Source organism: Drosophila albomicans, chromosome 3, assembly GCF_009650485.2.
Source record: "Drosophila albomicans strain 15112-1751.03 chromosome 3, ASM965048v2, whole genome shotgun sequence".
In the NCBI taxonomy this organism is placed as follows: Eukaryota; Metazoa; Arthropoda; class Insecta; order Diptera; family Drosophilidae; genus Drosophila; species Drosophila albomicans.
The window spans coordinates 48,585,698-48,603,377 of record NC_047629.2 but is presented as its reverse complement, the minus strand read 5'-3'; the positions used below and the strand labels follow the sequence as shown (position 1 = coordinate 48,603,377).

At 35.6% G+C, this 17,680-nt stretch overlaps 1 protein-coding gene across 1 annotated transcript; it reads right to left on the bottom strand.

Annotated features, from left to right (window-relative positions):
• Positions 1–5,437: 5,437 nt before the first annotated feature.
• On the bottom strand, positions 5,438–16,559 carry LOC127565415 (rhoGEF domain-containing protein gxcJ). Its single transcript, XM_052003601.1, has 3 exons — positions 15,844–16,559; positions 9,601–10,660; positions 5,438–5,520 (listed from the first exon to the last, which is right to left on the bottom strand). The coding sequence occupies exons 2-3, from the start codon at positions 10,409–10,411 to the stop codon at positions 5,438–5,440; spliced, it is 894 nt and encodes a 297-aa protein (XP_051859561.1). The 5' UTR covers positions 10,412–10,660; positions 15,844–16,559.
• Between the last annotated feature and the right edge of the window lie 1,121 nt (positions 16,560–17,680).

Genomic DNA, 17,680 nt, shown 5'->3' with positions numbered 1-17,680 from the left:
AACTATTACTTGAATTGTGGCGGAAGTAATAATGTCTTAAGTCTATCATAAACAACGGGGCGCATTGAAAGCAAATTGAGAAATTAAGCTCAATAAAAGTTACACTTAAACGTATAATTTTAATGCTGCACTATGAATTAAATTTATTTAATTGCTTAATTAAGGGCTTAAGAAAATTATTTTATATACGAGTGCTTTTACATTTTTATAAGAATTGTAGAATGGAAAAAGGCAGAAAGTTCTTATAATTCAAAAGAATAATATTTAACTTTATTAGCGAGGAAACTATCTTGATAATTATTGACGATCTAAGGAAAGTGACAGAGGAATTGCTCTTAAAATTATACCAAAAGACATAGAAAGAGCGTTTACCTAAAGGAACTTCCTACTGTTTTGGTATACATTTTTTAAACAATAACTCTAAATTATGTAATGAACCAAAAAAGGTTTGTATATCAAAGATTCACAATTATGTATATGAATATAGTTATAATGGGAATCAATAGAGTTCTGAATATTAGACCAATCTTTTTTCCATAAAAAGAAACAGTCTCCACCATTTAAAACAATATAACGGATTCTAATATCAATTTGAGCATATGATATTACTGAATTCGTTATATTGTTATTTTCGTACTGAGAAAAATTGTATTTATTATCATCATTTTGAAATATGATAATCGATAATTCTACATACAATAACATAAATTTACATTTATAATAGAATGTGTTTCATTCTTTCAAATAGTTCGATACTATATGCATATATATATTTTTTTGTGTATTTTTTGTTTGGATTTGTAATAGAAAATAAAAAGTATGAAATGCATTTCTTAATCTAACAGATTAATAATGATCTAGAATAACTAATTTAAGGAACATCGTATAAAAGGCTTAAAGGGCTTTTATAATATATTCAGCAACTTTTTTGAACTTAAACTTTTATTTAAATTTATTTGACATATTGAGCTATAAATAAAATTGTTTGCAAAACCCAACAATATTATTAACAGAACAGATATTCACAATCCTCTCATTGCTTGGAGTCTTACTTTCACAAATTTGTTTACATTTTAATTGGGTCGACCATTTCTGCAAGTGTACGAGACCTATTCCTATTCCCTGACATCATATCTGCCCAATACGGTCAACGCGACGCGACGTTGAGAGATAAATGCGATGCGTCAGCGTCAGCGACAGCGACAGCATCTCAGGCAGCAAGAGGTGCCATTTTTCTCATGACCAACGAAGCAAGGAAGCAACTTGGCAGCAAAGCGAAAGAGAAGTGTGGAGAGAGGAGAATGGAGAGAAGTGGAGAGAAAGGCTAGCTTGAAGCTTGGTAACCGATGACAGCAGCCGCAGCAGCAGCAGCAGAGGATTGCTTGGCTGGTTGACTTTTCCGCATGTTTGGACTGTCTGGAGACTCGGTCGGACTGTCTGTCTGTCTGTCTGTCCGTCCGTCCGTCTCTCTGTCTGTCCGTCTGCTCGTTCATTTCATTTCATTTGGAGTCTGTTGCGCTTACTTCACGTTCACTAGTTATCTCTTGTCGTAGTGCTCTCTATTTGGTGTTGTTGTCTGGCCTTTTGCACACACACAAAGAGAAAGAGAGACAACTCACCTCAGTTCAGCTGCGCCCCAGTTGCCTCGCCCCCTTCCCCTGTCCCCTGCCTCGTCCCGCTCGCCCGTCTGCCTTGTTTGTCAAAGAGAAACAGTTAAATGCCAGTTTACCAGTTAAATCGGAATCAAAGCGAAAACAATGACACACTGGCAGCAGACCTCCCCTTCATTGTGGGGAGAGCGTGAGCTGAACCCGACCTGCTTGCCAAACAGCAAGTGAAGTAACAACAACAACAACAACCACGCGCAGCAGCAGCAACAGCAACAACAATAAAAAAAATCGTCTAGACACAGACTAGACTCCATAAAAATAATTATTATCGGTTGCAATTTCTGTGCCTGTGCCTCGACCGCTGTCTCCTCTTCTACTCCCCGTTCCCTCTCTTTCTCTCTCTATCCTCTGATTCAAGCATTCGGTTTGATTCGCTTCGGGTTTACCCACTGAGGGAATCGTTGAACGTCATCGCATCGCATCGCAACGTTTGGTTTCATCTGCTTCACATTACGATTGCACTTTTTATCGCTAAACTCTCTACTCTTTCACAGCTTGATTGACTCCCTAGAATAGAGTTTGACGAGCGAGGTAGCTGAGCCATGAAATACCCTGCAATTAGCTCGAAGAGTGCGATAGCCACTTTGTCGCAGAGCAGCAATTAAATTTGTATTTATTCTCATTGCAAGTCTGCAGACTGGAGCATTTTATTGCCCTAGAATTTACAGCAGTCTGAGAAAGCTTTTTTGTTTCTTTTCAATCGCGATACGCTATCACCAACAAGATAAATTAATGGAAACTTAGTTTACTATTTAATTGATGTTTAAATACTAATAATATAATCCGCTTTCGGCCTAGCTTTGTTGTATTATTTTAAATAATCTTTGCTCCTTCTTGGTTGAATAATTGCTGCAATTTATTGCTCGTCAAATATATCTTTAGAAGCTTTCAAGACTTTTACTCATACATTTCTCTATATCTAAGGTCTATATTATGGTTTTATTTTCTTTCGAACCAATTTTATCAAAAATCTTAGTTGTTTTTCCAACACAAAAAGTGCTGACACGCTTTCCCACATTATTTTAAAAGAAACCTAGCTATTTTTTATATAGCTTAAGTGTACTCTTTTATTTTGTATAATCGTATTTGTTTACTTTCTCCTTTCTAAAGTCAATTTTAAATTCCTCAAGGTTTTTAGTTTTCTCTTCATCGTTCTATTTCTGTAACTAAAGTTTGGATAGTGGTATAAATTTATTTAAAGCAAGTTAATGCAAAAGTGGTTTGAAATTTAATAGTTGCTAATGCTGTGTAAATTATAATAAATCTTATTTCTAAGATAATTTTTAACATAGCTTTTATTTTGTAATCTAATTTATTTCGTATTTTTAAGTATTGTGTTGCACAAATGTAAATCCAAATTTTTTTTAATCGCTTTCGAATCATATTAATGCCATATTGTTTTACCACTTAAATTTCTGGTAATGTTGTTTAAATTCTACAAATATATTTTCTTTACTTTATTATTTTAGCATTAATTTTATTTTAAAGAGATTAAAAGTGATGTCTAATATAATGAAAAACAAGCAAAACAAGTCGAGTACACTCGACTGTGAGATACCCGCTACCCATTTTGAATAAAAGAAACATATTTTGCGGTATTTTCTCAAAATATACCGAATATACTGCAAAAATACTACAAATATACCAAATGGTATATTTGGTATATCGACATAGTACCGCATTCAAAATATACCATAGACGGCACAATATACCAGATTGTCAGCCAAAGCAACTAAGACCCCTAGTAAGTAGGCGTTTTTGCCCATACAAAAGTATTTCTTTAATAACTTCGACAATTTTTATCTGATCGCAACCAAATTTTCAGGAATCATAACTACTATAGTAAATATTGTACATACCAAAATTCGCAACTCTAGCTTTAAAATTACGCTTGTTATTCGATTTTTTTGATTTGCGGGGGCGGAAGTGGGCGTGGCAAAAATTTGAAACAAACTTGATCTGCGTGCAAACATAACAAATGCTGTCGAAAAAAAATTATAGCTCTATCTCTTATAGTCTCTGAGATCCAGTGTTTCATACGGACAGACACACAGACGGACAGACGGACATGGCTAGATCGTCTCGGCTGTTGACGCTGATCAAGAATATATATACTTTATAGGGTCGGAGATGCCTCCTTCTACCTGTTACATACATTTCCTGCCGGCACAAAGTTATAATACCCTTCTACCCTATGGGTAGCGGGTATAATTAGAACAAATAAACAGATACCATAAACATTTAGTAAAAATAAACAATTCGCAATTTTTCTTTATATTAGATATAAGTTTAAATCTATTTAAAATAAAATTATTACCATAGTGGCTCACCAATTAATTAGTAATGCCAAGCTTTGCCCACATTATTTTAGAATAAACTTTTGCCTATGCATATCGAATTTCCAATGTCTCGAGCGAGTTAATTAAAGGGCAAAGGTTTTTATGATAGCAATAGACTAGAGCTTCACAGCTAATGGCTGAGCTGAGTGTGGCAATCAGTTGTAGCCAGTGGCATTCATTAGGGAAACCCACTGAAAAGCCCACGGGGAAACACCCAAAGCTAAAGCTGTGCACACAAATGGCAAGTGTGGGATTTTGAGTGCTTGCTTTTATTTTTAAACACAATTTGAAAACGTAATTACATTTATTGCGATACAAGAGCACTAAATAGGAGACGAAGTGAGGTGCTTGGCCGATCGCAAAAAAGAGCGAGAGTGGACAGGCGGATGAATATGTTTGATATGCTGTCGACACGCATCGTTGGGCATGCAACGTTGAGCGGGCAACTTTAACAGCTACAATGTCGCAACAACAACAACAACAAGAACAATGAGGAAATATGCGACACTCAGCGAGTGGCACCAGGCACAAGGTAATTGCCACAATTTGCTCGCTCGTTGCGTGAATGAACGACAAAGCAAGTGAGAGAGAGAGAGAGAGAGAGAGAGAGAGGTAAAGGATACGAAAGGACTTCCGTTAATGGTTGACTAGGGTTGCAGTTGCAACGCGGCAGTTGCAAGAATCATTTTTTTGTTGTAGCTCTTTTTTATTTAATGTTTTTTTTTTATATGCCCATTTGAGCCGCCTTCTGTCATATTTGAGGTGCGCATAAAGGCACTCAACGCCGCCATAAATCAACTGCCAACTGCCGACTGCTGACTGCCGGACTGTGGACTGACTGCAGTCTGAGGTCTGATCTAAGGCTGTCAAGCGGCTGAACCACTGAACCACCGAAGCAAACGAACTCGTCATTGAACAGACGACAAAACATACGTCGATGTGCGCTGTTTCACCTGAGCTTGTGCAACGAACACAGCGCACTCTTTGCCACTATAACGATTCACCCTTCACCTGGGTCTGGTCTCTTAACTCTTATGTCTAGACGACAGACGTTGTCTGCCTTGGCAGCCGCCGCAACAGCCCAAAAGCAACAGGAAACAACACGACAAGCCAACGACGACAACACGACAAGCAGACAACTGTGACAGCTCAGCTCGTTGCAGAGCAGCAGCAACAGCGAGACAACTGCAACAAGGGGCAACAACAACACCAACAACGACAACAACAATGTCTTCTACCTGTGTCCAGCGTGTTCAAATGAGCCAACAATTCTCAGCTGTCAATAATGTCTGTCGTTGTTCAGACTTTTCATCCTGCTCCCCTCCTCCCCTTCCCGCCGTGTGTTGCCTTCAATTTGCAGCTCCTACGCTAGCTTCTTCAAGTTTCTTAACTCTTTGCCTTGTCTGGCTGCCTCTTGTTCTTCCTCTTCTACTTCTGCTGCTTCTTCTTGCTCTTAGTGGCAGCCTGCACCTTCGGTTGCTGCTTTAAGATATCAACAACTTTTCCAGGTACTACGCCGAGTCCTCAACTATTCCTGTTATTTATACTCTAACTTGTCTAGCATTCTAGCATTGTTTTTATTAAGTCTTTATATTATTATTCTTCTTCTTTTTAAATATTGCTTAAAAAGATTTGTTGGTCAATCATAATATTCCTTTGATAATGTCTTCATATTATTCTTCTTCTTTTTCAAAAATCGCAAACACATTTTTAGATTTATCATACTCCTTCTATTATGACTTCATCTTATTCTTCTTCTTTTTGAATATTGCATACGCATTTGCAGATATATCCTAATATTCCTCTTCATATTTTTCAAATTTATGTTTTTAAATATTGAATAAATATGTTTAGGAATATTCTAGCATTTCTTGTATTATGTCTTCATACTCTTCTTTTCTTTAAATAAATATTGCCTAAATATTTTGAGGACTCTCCTAAAATACCTTTTATTGTCTTCATATTCCTCTTTATCATTTTTTATGTCTTCATATTATTTCATTGAAGATTCTTTGAAGTTCTTTTAATTTCCCAGAAATACGTCCATTTTTGATCTAATCATTCGATTTCCCATATTTCACGATGCTTTTTCGTATAAGTATCCTACACTAAAATGAACTGGTATTATTTTATTTTTCATTTACGTTTATATTGTTCCCTTATTTTTTATTATTTTTCGATTTTCCTCTTATACAAATTGTTCTTCTACTTCTACTTCTACTTCTACTTCTACTTTAACTTCTACTTCTACTTCTACCTTCTACCTTCTACCTTCTACCTTCTACTTCTACCTTCTACCTTCTGCCTTCTACCTTCTACCTTCTACCTTCTACCTTCTACTTCTACTTCTACTTCTACCTTCTACCTTCTACCTTCTACCTTCTACCTTCTACCTTCTACTTCTACTTCCACTTCTACTTCTACATCTACATCTACTTCTACATCTACTTCTACTTCTACTTCTACTTCTACTTCTACTTCTACTTCTACTTCTACTTCTACTTCTACTTCTAGTTCTACTTCTACTGCTCTAAACTATTCTATTCTATTGAAATATCACTTAATTTCTATTCTCTCTTTAACTCTTCTAACTCTTCCGCTTAAATCTGATTCCTTTGTCCTCCCCCAACTTTTTAAGACTCTTCTTCTATCACCCAATTTTCATCTTCCATCTCCGCTCAGCTGTCATTAATCTGTTTCCAAAATTTCATTAGAAAAATACGAGAATGCAAGCAACTCCCGCCCAGTTAAGCTCTTAAAGCTCCCTAATCCTTTGGAAATTGAGTTGCCAAATGGCAATTTTGTTGTCCATTGCGAGGCCAGAGATTTTGCGTCCTTGCAATGTCCCAATTGCACATGATAGGGTCTTAAAAAGTCGCCAAGCTCCCTCCACACACACACACACACACACTATAGGAGGGAGGAAGAGATGTTGGGAGAGCAGGGCAAGCATTTGGCGTCCCGCTTAATTATTCAAAACCATGTCATGTCTCTGTATAATTTTATGCATTGGCCAATGCGAGCGCCAGCGACGACGGCAATCATGATGATGTTGTTGGTGTTGTTGCTGTTGCTGATGATGTTTATGGCGATGATGATGACGACGCCTACACAGCCAGACGGGGACAGACTGGGCAGACAGACGTGTTTGGAGGGGACACAGAAAGAGTGAGGGAGAGAGGGGAGAGACAGAGTACTGAGTACAGAGCAGACATTGCAGAGACATATCTGAAAAAGCTACAACTGCACACACACAAGAGCTGAAGAGTGGGCAAATCGGCAGCGTCAGCGTCAGCAGGAGCCACATGTGGCAATCACGAAACGTAGTGCCGTTACACACACATTCACACACACACATGTGGCACTTTGTGGCAGAGTGAGAGCGTGGCATACCAGACAGTCTGACGCTGTTGGAGCCCACGTAGAGCGCAGCCACTCAGTGAGTCGTCGCTCAGACAGAGACTACTTGTTGTTGTAGTAGTAGTTGTTGTTGCTCTCAGTGTTGTTGTTGTTGTTGTTGGCCAGGTCTCGGTCTGTCTGGACGAGAGCAACAACGTTGCAGACGTCGACAACAACAACGACAACGACACAGTCTGTGGCAGACCGAGACTATCGAAAACTCGAAATTTATTCGTTGGAAAAAGTTGATTTCATTTTTTTTTTGTTTTTATTTTGTTTTGGCCGTCTGTTGTCTTTCGTTTTTTTCTCTGTTTTTATTTTAATTTCTTGTCGTTGCCGTCGCCGTTTCTCTTGTTGTTGTTGTTGTTGTTGTTATTCTTTCGCTGTATATTTATGCAGTCGAAAAATGAGTTGCAAAAATGCCCACGAAAATTATGTTAACCAGCCGGCAGCTGTGTTCAAAATCCCACATTCTACATCTTCATAGCTGTGCTCTCCCCCTCTCCCTTGTTTCCTTCACCTCCTTCTTGCTTCACGAGGTGTTGGAGCACAAGCTACGAAATGATATTTGGCCAAGCGATTTGATGTGATAACAAGTTGGATGAGTTTGTTTGGTTATGCGTTTGTTTTGTCAGGAAATGGATTGTGAATGGCTGAAATAATTTCAGATTTCAACGACGCTTAAAGAATTACAGAGAAGCTATAAAAAAAATAAAGAATTCAAACATATAAACAAATTTCAATCACTTTAAACACTTCTTTTAGGTGAAATGTGACAAAATATTGCCCGATAAAATATGGATTAGATCGAAGTATACTTAAAAACAAAAAGATCGCATCAGACCTTTTATTTTAAATGAATTTTTAAAGTATTATATTCAATTTGAATACGTCAAAAAAAAAATAAAAAAAGAGCTTCACACCTTTTATTTTAATTGAGATTATAAAGTATTTTGTTCAATTTTTAAGCAATGAATCGCATCACACATTTTTCTTAATAGTTGGATCCATCAAAATTATAAAGTTGTATATGTTATAAACAAAATTGCATCACACCTTTTCCCAATAATTTTCGATCTATTCAAATTGAATAAAACGCTTTATAAATACATTTTTTTTTTTTATCAGAATAAAATTGTCTGGATCAGTGAGAAAAAGTAATAAGTAATGGGTGATTAAAAAGATATCACTCGCATGATTTTTATTATGAATATTTGCTGACGTTAAATCCAAACAGGTATTTCATCACACCTAATTTGCGAATAATAATAATCTTTATTCCGGGAACATATTTGAATATCAATAAGACATGTTTGCTTCTGTACTTTGACCCTTGCGAGTTCTATAAATATTTATGCAAATATTGGCCCAGTTACGTAAAGTGGTTAGCGCGAATTTTGCTTTATAGACTAAACAACTCAAGTTAAGTGCAAAACTTAAATTGAACGTAGAACATTATGATGACAACTGAATTTTGCAATCACTGTTTGGACAGCAGAATAATATTTATAGTTTTGACTAAGAAATTATTAGATAAACCAAGGTCATAATAAGTCTATAGAAAAGATTGAGTATCAACAGATTGTTTTAAGAAATTTTTATGATGTATATTAAAATAGTTTTAACTGAAAGAAATCTTAGTTAAACCAAAATATAATAGAATTTATTTAATAATTGGACAAACCTAGGTCATAATAAGACCATAGAAAAGTTGGATTATCAAGAGAATCACTTAAGATCTTTCTACGGCATATGATAAAAGAATTTATCGTTCGAAAAGAAAGAAATCTTAGGTACACTAAAAGATTGAATACAATAGAATTTCTTTAATATAATTTAGACTAATGAAAATCATAATTATAAGATCTTGTTGGTCTTATATATGGATGGTATAATAGAAAGTATTACCTACTCACCGTATTTCTGCCAAAAGCTGCGTCTTGGCGTCAGAACAAGTTTGTTCTCTGAGTTTGTATCCGATATGAAATTGCTATCGAATTGCGAATTTTCCTCGTATATCTCTGTATAGAGTATGAATTCAATTCGCGCTGTTGTTGTTTGTGTTGTGCTTGTGGATGTCGCTGATTGTAGTGCTTGTTGTTGTTGTTGTTGGTGTTGCTGTTTCTGATGTGGTTGCTGATGTTGCTGCGGTGTCAAAGGTGAGGCGATGGACGCTGTGCGGACAGTATCACGATTAAAAATTCGATGCGCAGCATGCAGTTGAGTGTTGTGGTTGAGTGTAGTTGTAGTTGTAGTTGCAGTTGTTGTTGCTGTTATTGTTGCCCCTTGCACATGAGGCAATGCGGTTGATGTTGCTGTTGATGCTTGCAACAATGTTGCACGTTGATTAATTTGATATGGCAGAAACATGGACGCGGCGGGCGATGCAAATGCCGTTGGTTGCGACGGCGGCAAAGTTGGCGGCGACGGCGGCGGTGGCGGGGCAACGTCAGTCGAGTGAGACGCGGCGCGACGACGACTGCGACCATGCAACAGGGGCAACGATGGCGACGCAGTGGAAACTCGGCGATGGCGACAGAGACGGCGACGCACGAATCTCGCGACGGCAGTTGGCTTTAAGTGGCGATCCGCACTCGATGTTGGTAATTTATTAAGCAAATTTGTGGCTGCTGGCAGCGAGTGATGTTTAGACGACACTTTGTTGCGATTTATAATTAAATTTAACTTATTATTTGCACTATTTACACGGTGAGAAACACTTGCTGAATTCTTCTTCTTTGCATCAATATTATTACGATTATTATTTACACGAAACACGACATCGACGCCGTCGATGTTTCCAGTTAACTTTCGATATATCGGCAATGTATCGATATTGCTGTCGTTGCATGTCCGACAGTATTTGCTTTGGTATGCAGTATTATTTTCGTTGCTCCTCTCTTGCTTTTCTTGTTGTTGTTGTGGATCCTTGGTTGGCGCCCAAAAGTATGCAATGCTTTGTTGCTGGCTATTGTTATTGCTGTTGTTGTTGTTGTTGTGCATGGGCACCGCGAGGGCTTGTGCCGACGACCACAATAGATTGAGTGTTGCAAGAAGAAGCGTTAGATTGAACGCGACCAATGTGTATGTGTTTGTACAGCGGGCCCCCGCGGCGCCTTTGGCTGTATGCGTGGGGGCCACAGCGTCAACTGTATGCGAATGGATAGTTCACTGCACTCGACGACCACAGCGCAGAAACAGACCTCGTATGCATCAAGGCGGCTATCAAGTTGAGCTTACCCTCGTTGACTGCTGCAATCACGGAGAACGAAATAAATGTTTAATATGCTTGCAAAATATGTAAAATAACGCGCGATCTTTATTAGCCTAACTGCAGTGAAAACTATCGATTCTTAAAGTAGGCCAACTTGCTATTATCGATAATTACTCAATTTGGCATGAAAAGGATTATGCTAATTAGATAATTAAAACCATGTGGACACACTGAAAGCAAAGCTGGCACGCCATATTTATTGTGTACACATTTAATTGGCAATTGTAAGAGTGCATGTAAATTGTGATTATATTTTGTGTTAAAGAAGTTGAGATGTTCATATGTGAGTGAAATTGTGTTTAAGAAGTTGAGTCGTTTATTTATGTGAAAAGTAATGTACTAATACATTTTTAGAAGCAATATGAGTAAGTACAATTTCATTTGTAAATTTTCCGTATCTTAAAATTCAGGCTTAGATTCAAAGCTTGTAAATTGAACTGACCGAGTTTTCTGTATAAATCGTGCTTAACAGTTAAGGCGAAATTATTAAACTTTGTTTTGTTACGATCAACTGCATTATTGCACTTCCAATTTTTAATTCTTGGAGCGCTTTCTCTTTCTTATTGGAACTTCCAATAGAACGTCCAGTACCAGACATGAAGAGCGTTACCAGATCTACCAGCGCTACCAGATCGAGTGAATATCATAAGCTTACTATTAGCTCAGTTTGTGACGTCACAATTGTTATAAGTCAAAGCCTGATATCCATTTCTACTTTTAATTCAATTAATTAATTAAGAAGCTGCCAGAAATTTCTTTCAGTGCGTTTGCTGTGTGGTCGCCCACTTTTTGAGTTGTTTTCTTGCGGCTGCCTCTGCTTTTGTTTTGTGTTGTTGTCGTTGTCGTTGTCGTCTGTCCTTGTTACACTGTTTCAGTCGCAACATAATTTCTAGTCACCCCAACCCCACCCCTTAATGGGGCAGGTGGGGAGGGATCGGGAAGGGATAGAAGCAGACGCGGGCATAAATAACGAAAACATGTGTGTGCGTGTGTTAGTGTGTATACGAGTGTGTGTGTTTGTGTATGTGTCGGCACTCTTTGCCAATTGCAGAAAGACAAACAAACGGAATGAACTAAACGAACTAGCGAACGAGCGAGCAAAGGAATGAACCGCAGGGGACAAAGCACAGAAGACAACACGGTGCGTATGTGTAATATGTTGCACAAATTTATGTTGCACTTCTTTGGACTTCATTTTTATTATCATCAACGTTGTCGTCGTCTTCTTTGTCGTTGCAGACGTTTCTGCTGCTTACGAAACCAATTTTCTAAATATAATGCACAACAGCAACTCACACACACACACACACATACACATACATAGAAGGCACCCCTTTGGCTTGTTGTAGTTGCAGTTGCAATTTCTGTTGTTGTTGTTGTTGTTGTTATATGACGAAAGATTACAAGCGACGACGAAGCAAAAATAGGCTAAAATTAAAGTAGCTAAATTAATGGCATAGTTGCAGTCAACCTCTTCTCCCCCTCCTTAGTTCCCTTCATCTCTTCACGCTACCAGACAAAGGTGAAATGACTTTTGCATATATATGCCTTCGCTTATGATGCACGTTGCAAGATATAGACAACAACAGAGAGAGAAAGACAATCGTTGCTCCATTGAGTAACTTTCTGTTCTGCTGTTTTCTGTGCACTAATTGTCTGTTTTGGACTCCAACGGTTGACAGACAGCTGGCTGCACAAACGACACATCGACTGCTTCGTTTAATATGTGGCATGATAAACCAAATCACAATGTTGCACCCCAAAAGAGCGGGCGAGAAAGAGAGAGAGATGGCGACATGCAACAGACAGTTTTAATAAAACGTTACGTTGATCGGCACTAAAGTGCATCATCTTCCAGACAGACTCTTTGTTGCCCCTGCCACATCATCGTGCTGCAGCTTTTAAGTTTGTTTTTGTTTTCCTTTTGAAATTCCTGCTGCAGTCATGCTAAACCATATCATCATCATCATCATGATCATTTGGCAAATGTTATTGTCTCCTGTTGTGCCCTGCCACACGCCTCTGCCCCATGCCCCATGTCCCATGCTTCATGCTGCAGACAGACAGCGATCTTTGCATCGCCCAGCGGCTACTGTTTTATTGTTGATCTGTTTGTGTTGTTTGGGTTTCTCCACCTCGTTGTTGTTGTTGTTGTTGTTGTTGTTATTGCAATTTATTTGATTGCCTCTTCATTTATACTCTGGTCTGCTCTTTATGTTTGGGTTTCTTTCTTTTTTTATCACGTCACGGACTCCTTCTGCTTGGGGATCAACGTTAAGTCGCAATTTATGTTGATCATAAAAACGCACTCAGACCCATAATTAATAAAAGTACCAAACAAAAAAGCCAAGAACAATATAAACCACAGCCATAAAGTGCTGACAACTGCTTTGAAACCAAAAACTCTGTCTACCTTGTGACTCATTTTGCAGTTCAGATTGTGCTGTGAGGAGCAGAAGATATAAAAAACAGGAATACTCCTATTATAGGTAATACTATATTATACTTCTATTATTATGTTTACTCAGAGAGAGTCAATTTGATGTTTTCAAACAATCAATAATAATCATATATAGATTTAGGAGTAGGATTGATTGTTGATTGACTTTTTACTCTTTAATTTCCCTTCAATCGATTTGTGAATACATAGTGTAAAATACAACATAAATAAACGGTAAACAACTTGTGAGCTTTCAAGTTCAAGTTACTAAACATAAATATCCACTTCAAAAGCTTTATCTATCTACTCCGAAAGAAATTCTAAAGGCACATTTCTTAAAAAAAAAAATATTATTTTTCTTGTGTATTAACAGATAAGTTTTCTTTTTTTTTTTTAAATAATGTAGGGTAACAACTTTTATAATTTGTAATAAATAATAAATTAAATATTTGTATTCCCTAAATACTAAAAGTGGTCTAAGAAATCAGTACTAAAAGTGGTCAAGGAAAACAGTACTAAAAGTGATCCAAGATAACCGTGTTGGAAAAGCTAAGTACTAAAAGTGTTCTAAAAACAAGGTGTTATAAAAACGAGTACTTATAAAAAGGTAGTGTTCTAAAAAGGGAGCATTAAAAAACTAAGTGTTCTAAAAACGAAGCATGCTAGAGACGAGTGTTCAAAAAAACGAAGTGTATTCTAAAAACTAAGTGCTATAAAACGGAGTGTTCTATAGATATCAATCAATAGGAATTTGAAAAGCTAAGTACTAAAAGTGTTCTAAAAACGAGGTGTTATGAAAAGGAAGCATTAAAAATTAAGTGTTCTAAAAACGAAGCATGCTAAAGACGAAGTGTTCTAAAAACGAAGTATGCTAAAGACGAAGTTTTCTAAAACGAAGTCTTTAATACAGAGTGTTCTAAAAAATAAGTGCTATAAAACGGAGTGTTCTATGGATATGAATCATTAGGCATTTGATGTGCGAAAATAACCATAAACTAATTTATCATTAGAAGAACAGTTATTTACTTTCCACTACAACCATTTTTACAATTAACTTTTTGAAAATTCTACAGTAGTGTTACCCCAGTGCTAAAAGTGTTCAAAGAAAACGCTTTTATGCATTTGTACTAAATATGCATGTTCTAATATGACGAAGCACGAGAAAAGCCTTATAGTAATCTAATAAATTATAATCTCAAAGACAATTATTCAATTTCCACTACAACCTTTTTGACTACAATGAAAATCCCCCTCAGATTAGGGCTATAAACTTTGCTAATCCAATAAATCCAACTCTGTCGGTCGTCTAATGATTCAGTCTGAAATCTGGGGCAGAACAAAGCCTTCTTAATGATCTCGAACTAATCCAAACGGCCGGAAATACCATATTTCTTAGCGTGAACATTATAAAGAATAGAATTTTGAATAGAAAAATCAACAAAAAACAGCACAATAATAATGACAACAACAATAAACAACTACAATATCGGCAGCAGCAAAAAAAAAAAAGAAAACACAACAAGAACAAGAGCAACAACAAAGTCATTTGGCCATAGGCGTTTTCAGCTAATTCAAACACATTCCAGTTTATTTTTAAACAAGTCCCTAAATTCTTTTCATTTATTTTTGTTCTAAAATGAAGCAGCAGGAATTTGCAGGGCAAAAGGGCGACGCGGGACTCAGAGAGGGGAAACAAATATGCAACGCGTGCTGCAGCGATAACCAAATGTTATCGATAACACAGCGACCACGTTGGCATTTTATAGATAAACAAAATAATAGAGTAATAGACTGAAATGGATTTCAAAGTGTGTAAAGAGAGCATTCACATTTTGTTAGTAAATTTGAAAACGTGGTTTCTTAATGTAGTTTTTGAGGTTATGTAGATGAAATTATCTAAAGCGATCATAGACATTTTTATTAATTTTAAGGAAACTTTCTAAAGATAAATAGTATATCTATTATTTCTAATTTGACAATGTCAGATTTAATATGCAAAACAAATAATTTCTTAATACAAAAATTTGTTTTTTAAATTCCTGACAAAATAATGAATAACAAATTGATGGAAACTTTTGTTTTTTAATACTTGAGAGCTTTGAGGAACTGTAAGATTGACCAGTTAAAAGTTAATTAGACTTTGTTTTAATTTATATTTCCTTTTGGCGCTATAAAAATTATTTCATAAATTGTCAAAAAAGGGGAAAAACAATTTATCAAGAAAGCCAAAAGTTTTGAAGGTTTAAAGTAAGCTTTTAATTAATAAATAGTCAACAAAGAGAAAAATGTTGAAACTTTAAAGTAATACTTTTTAATAGTAATAAAATATGTTTTACGCCAAGAGAAAATATTTATTTATGCAAAAATGTGCAAAATCTAAAATCACAAGATAAATAAATCATTTTCAAATTCCTGATAAAGTCCATAAAAAAACAAAAGTCTTTAATTTAATGATACTCAAAATTTGGTAAAAATATCTCATATTTATTAACTTTAAAAAAATTATAAATTTTAAATAACATAAAAGATAACATAACGATTTCTAAACAATTAAAATATTTAAGAATGATCTAAATCTGAACTAAACTTTATAAGAGTATTTATGCTTCATCATTTGTATCGACGCTGCACTTGTTGCGTTTGTATGTGTTTATGTTTTTGGTCTATATAGGAGTGTGTTTCTGTATGTGTTAGTGTGTATGTGTTAGTGTGTGCACATACCAAAGTCGAACGCCAATTTGACATTGAGCAAACGTAAATTCCTGCGTAAATCGATGGAACACCACGAGGCAAAGTCACAAAAAAAAAGAGGCGGCAAAAAAGGTTGCGAACCCAAAGCGAAAGAGAAACCGATTCGGAATCGGAACGAAACTCGACGAGTTGAACCGCTAAAACCGAACCGTAAAAACTTTAAAAAAAGAGAGAGAGAGAGAGAGAGCGTAGCCGAAATGCAGAAGAAGACGAAGATCGTCGAAGAATTTCACACCTGACAACGAAGAATGCGGCGAGAGCAGGTTGCGTCTTCAACAAAACTGAAGCTAAAGCTGTGAATGTGCCACACGCACACACACACACTACTACAAATACACTCCACACACACACACTTGAACACTGTCACACACAAATTTGCAGTAACAGTTGTTGTGGGAAAAAACCTTTGCACAGTTTCTCCGCTTCTTTCACAAAGACTTTCACAAAAAAAATAAATAAATATTATTATTATGCGACAGATTCTGAACTGTGTATTTCTTTCCGTGTTTGTGTGTGTATCTTTTCTTTAGGGGGTAGGCGCGTCTTATCCGGTACCCGATAATATACCCGTACTATATCCCTAATTGCAGGGCTGCAGTTGCAAAATGCGCTGCGATCTTTTCGCTAACCTGCGCCGTACTGAACGCGATTTGCGATTTTGCCGGCAGCTAACATAAAAACGTCCCCCGTTTGTCTCCAATAATTCACACGACAACAGCATACGATACACCGAGAGACTGAAACGGACATCTAATATCCAGGCAATTAAATTTACTTATCCATTTTGGTGCACTTCAAATTTCGAGTTCATATTTCGCATGAAATTCTAGATGAAAAGAGAATTTAAATAAAGAATAAAGATAATATTGCGTTTTCAATGCTTTTATAAGTTTAGATTGAGAAGTTAACAAATAAATATTATTCAATAAGTTGAAAACCCTAAATTTTAAACATCTAGAAATGTACTACATCAATTAATATTTTAAGAGAGATTGACAATTTTTAAATGTGAAGCTTTTCAGATTAAACATAAGAAATAAAACAAAGAACCAAATGCCATTTTCAATTTTTCATAAAATACCAAAAATCGGAGACATATAAAAGATTTAGAAATTTAATAAACGAAATAAAATTGTAATAAATATTAAGTGAATTCAACAACAAAAACAAATTTTTAAGAAACAAAATGTCAATTTAAATTTATTACAAAAAATACTAAAAATCAAAGACATATAAAAGATCTAGAAATTCTATAAAACAAACACAATTTAAAATACTTTTAAGTAAATTAATATTGAAAATTTTTTAAATGTGAATTATTTTATATGAAACATGAGAAATAAAAGAAAGAAAAAACATTTTAAGGTCAAGAAACAATATGTCATTTTACATTTTTCATAAAATACTAAAAATCGAAGGCATATAATAAAATTATACTATTTGTATATACATAACCTACAAAAATATAAAATAATCATAAAAATGATTATTGAAAAGTTGTTTTAAAACGATTTTTAAAAAATAGTATATAATCTTAAATTACAATTTATTTCCAAACAACATTTTAAATTTTTGACATATTATTAAAAATTAAATTTCTATATTGAGTACTCATCATATTTATATTAAATTTTGAAGTATATAAAATTCCAAAAATATGAAATGCGAACTAATTTTAATTTTTGAAAGTTATTTCTAAACTTTCATTTAATACCTGCTCTGTAAATAAGGTAACAAACGTTTTATTTGTGGATCACATTTTTAAATAGTAATATTATTAAATTATTTCTCTCAGTGTCTACACATG

What these genes read in the sequence shown, in the direction of transcription:
- LOC127565415 (XM_052003601.1), bottom strand. Translation starts at nt 10,411, where the DNA reads ATGCACAACAACAACAACAACAGCAATAACAATAGCCAGCAACAAAGC. An exon ending in TGCGCATCGAATTTTTAATC is followed by an intron (nt 5,521 to 9,600) that starts GTGATACTGTCC and finishes GACTCGGCGTAG; the next exon opens with TACCTGGAAAAGTTGTTGAT.